The 3305-nt window shown below is 28.4% G+C and overlaps 1 protein-coding gene across 1 annotated transcript; it reads left to right on the forward strand.

The window, feature by feature from the left end:
• Nucleotides 1-2489: 2489 nt before the first annotated feature.
• Nucleotides 2490-3061, forward strand: LOC132933131 (uncharacterized). The gene is made up of 2 exons (XM_060999452.1): nt 2490-2831; nt 2942-3061. Exons 1-2 carry the CDS (start codon nt 2490-2492, stop codon nt 3008-3010), a joined length of 411 nt encoding a protein of 136 aa, XP_060855435.1. The 3' UTR covers nt 3011-3061.
• Nucleotides 3062-3305: the final 244 nt, after the last annotated feature.

Genomic DNA, 3305 nt, shown 5'->3' on the forward strand with positions numbered 1-3305 from the left:
TCACGTGCCGCAAAAGGGTTGAAAAATGACTAACGAGGGTAGTTTTCCTGTTTTTTGAATTTAAACCAAAAACTATAAGATCCACAAAAAAACACATAGAACCTTAATTGTAGAACATTAAATTACCTATAAAAAATATCTTTATAAAATTTCTTGTCAATCCTTTATTTTTCGAGAATTTGTTAAATAACCAAATTTTATATATATTTCGAAAATTTGATTTTTTTATGGTTATTCTAATATATTTGGCGTATGGTTCAATTTACGACGAAGTCTTTTGTATAAAAAATTTTTAAAATATAATTTTCTAAAAATAAAGTCATAAGTAAAATATTATTTTATTGATAAGAAAAAGATTACTTTATAATAAAGTTTGATGAATCAAACAAATTTTATTATACCTAAATATTTATTATATAATAATTTCTTAAAACTATTTTTAAGTTTGAGATAAGACAGCACATAATATGTTCTTTCGGTTATACACATTATCGTTGTTGAGTATTAGATTAGATTATTTATTGTGGTTGATTGTCGTATAATTGAAACCATCATGTCACATTCACTGTTCAGTGTTCATTCGTCTTTCTGTTCGTATCTTTAGTATCATGCCTCGTCAAAAAATATTTATTGTTGGTGTTATGAAAAACCAAATACTCGGTAGTAAATTACCATCTAAAAAAGACGTTTTAAGTGTTTTATTTTTTAATATGCGGATGGTAAAATTAACGCTACAAGATAGTATTTCATTGGTTATTGATGAATGTTTAATTTTTTGGAAAAAAGCCCGAATACCAACTCGAGATCGATGTCATTGCTTAAAACAATTGAAAAAACTCTATGAAGAATTACGAAACCTCGAAAAAAGTAAAAATCGGAATAGTGAGTTATGTAGGCAGAGAGAGCATAGTTTCGAAGAAAATTTAAATGATTTATTTGATATTGCGCATGCATTTGCTATGGATATGATAAAAATAAATGAAGATAAAGAATTTTTAAACTTTCAACGACAAAAAGGCCGCCCTGGGTGTATGCTTGGTACGGATGTAAAATTAGCCGGAATTGAAAAACGAAAACATAATCGTGTAAAAAAAAACATCGAAGTACAAGAAAAGCCGTGTTTGTCAAATCTGAAGAAGGTATGTTAAATTATATTTATTTAATAATTTATTTAATATAATTAAGAATATACTTATTGTTTTATTTTTGATTTCAGTTGAATTGAATTCTACATTTAGTTCGGAAGAAGTAGAATCTATTGATTCTGTTACAGAGACCGAAAGTTCTAGTTCTCCAATCCCGTGTACAATGCAAATGAAAAGGGCACGATTAGAAATATTGACACCTCGACTTTCTGCTGTACTTGATAAATGTAAGATCAGCGATAGAGATGCTGTTCATTTATTAACAGCCTGCGTGGAAGCAACTTCTCCAAATCCATTAGATTTTGTCATAAATCGAACTTCAATTCGGCTATCTCGTCAACGTTTTCGTGAGTTAAATGCTTTTAGAATAAAACAAAATTGTTTTGATTTAAATTTAAAATTTATAACTATACACTGGGATTCAAAAATTCTTCTCGATATAACTGGTAAAACAAAAGTCGATAGACTTCCTATTATTGCAACAGCTCCAAATACTGAACAACTTCTTGGTGTTCCCGAACTTTCTGCTGGAACCGGTTATGAAGTTTCATCTGCTGTGTACGATACTCTTGAAGATTGGTTACAAGCATTTGTATTTGATACAACGGCATCTAATACTGGACGTTTAAATGGTGCTTGTGTTCTTTTAGAACATAAACTTGGACGTAATATTTTATACTTGGCTTGTAGACATCATGTTTTTGAAATTATTCTCCAAAGTGTATTCGTTGGATCTAAGTTTGCTCCATCTTCAGGCCCTGATATCCCATTATTTAAAAGATTTAAAAATCAATGGAAAACAATTGATTTAACACAGTTTTCAATTTGGTCGATGGATGTTAAGACCAGTAATGTTCTCAATGACGTAAGGCAACAAATATTAATATTTGCTCATGAAAAACTTAGAGACGATTTTCCTCGGGATGATTATAAAGAATTCCTTGAATTAATAGTCATATTTTTAGGAGACGTTCCTCCAGGTGGTATCAAATTTCGGCAGCCAGGACCCTATCATTTGGCCAGATGGATGGCAAAAGGAATATATTGCCTAAAAATTATATTATTTCAGAAGCAATTTAAATTAAGTGTAGGAGAAAAAAAAGCCTTACAAACCATTTGCTGTTTTATTGTAAAATGCTATGCGGAATCGTGGTTCACTGCTCCAGATGCAGTGCAAGCACCACTTAATGATATAATATTTATAAAAAAACTTAATTCTTATAAAAAGGACGATAAAATTATTGCAGAAATAGCTTTAAATAAATTTTTAAACCATTTATGGTATCTTAATGAAGAGTGCGCAGTTTATTTGATGACAGAATTAATGTAAAACAAAAACGTAATATGGTTCAAAAAATATTGGAAGAAGACAAAGAAGAAGAAAAAGAAGTACAAAAGAAATTTTACCTTAAATCAGAAGAAGTTTCTAATTTTGTAAATAATGAGCTCCCAACATCATTACTCTCGGATAAATCGATGATGATGTTTAAGAGATTTGGTTTATCTACTAACTTCTTAAAAATAGATCCATCTGAATGGAACACACAAAATGACTACATCCAAGGCCAACAAATAATTAGGTCACTTAAGGTTGTAAATGGTACAGCTGAACGTGGAGTGAAACTGATGGAAGAATTTAATGAAAAAATTACAAAAGATGAAGACCAAAAACAATTTTTATTGAAAGTTAGTAGTTTATATAAGTAATAAGTATTAGTAGGAAGTATTACTATAGTCATAACAAATTGTGCCTAAATATTTGATTAATATTTTAATTATATTTTATATAATTTCAGACTGTGCAAGATTATCGTCGTAAATACCCAGGACATAGCAGAGAAAAGTTGAAAACGCCATATACCTAATAATTCAATAATTAATTTAATCTCCAAATACTCACCTTAATAATATTTAACTATTATACAATAAATATTTAAGTATAAAATAATTTGTTTGACTTATCATACTTTATTATAAAGTAATCTTTTTCTTATGAATAAAATAATTATGTTGTATTTGGTTCTTCGTAGTGGTAGAAGAGTTGTTTAATAAAATATTTCACGAATCCTACTGTAAAAACAAAGTTAATGGTCTAATACAAACTTTACTTATAACATTATTTCAGAAAATTATATTTTGAACATTTTTTATATAAAAGAC

This window comes from Metopolophium dirhodum, chromosome 1, assembly GCF_019925205.1.
Source record: "Metopolophium dirhodum isolate CAU chromosome 1, ASM1992520v1, whole genome shotgun sequence".
Lineage (NCBI taxonomy): Eukaryota > Metazoa > Arthropoda > Insecta > Hemiptera > Aphididae > Metopolophium > Metopolophium dirhodum.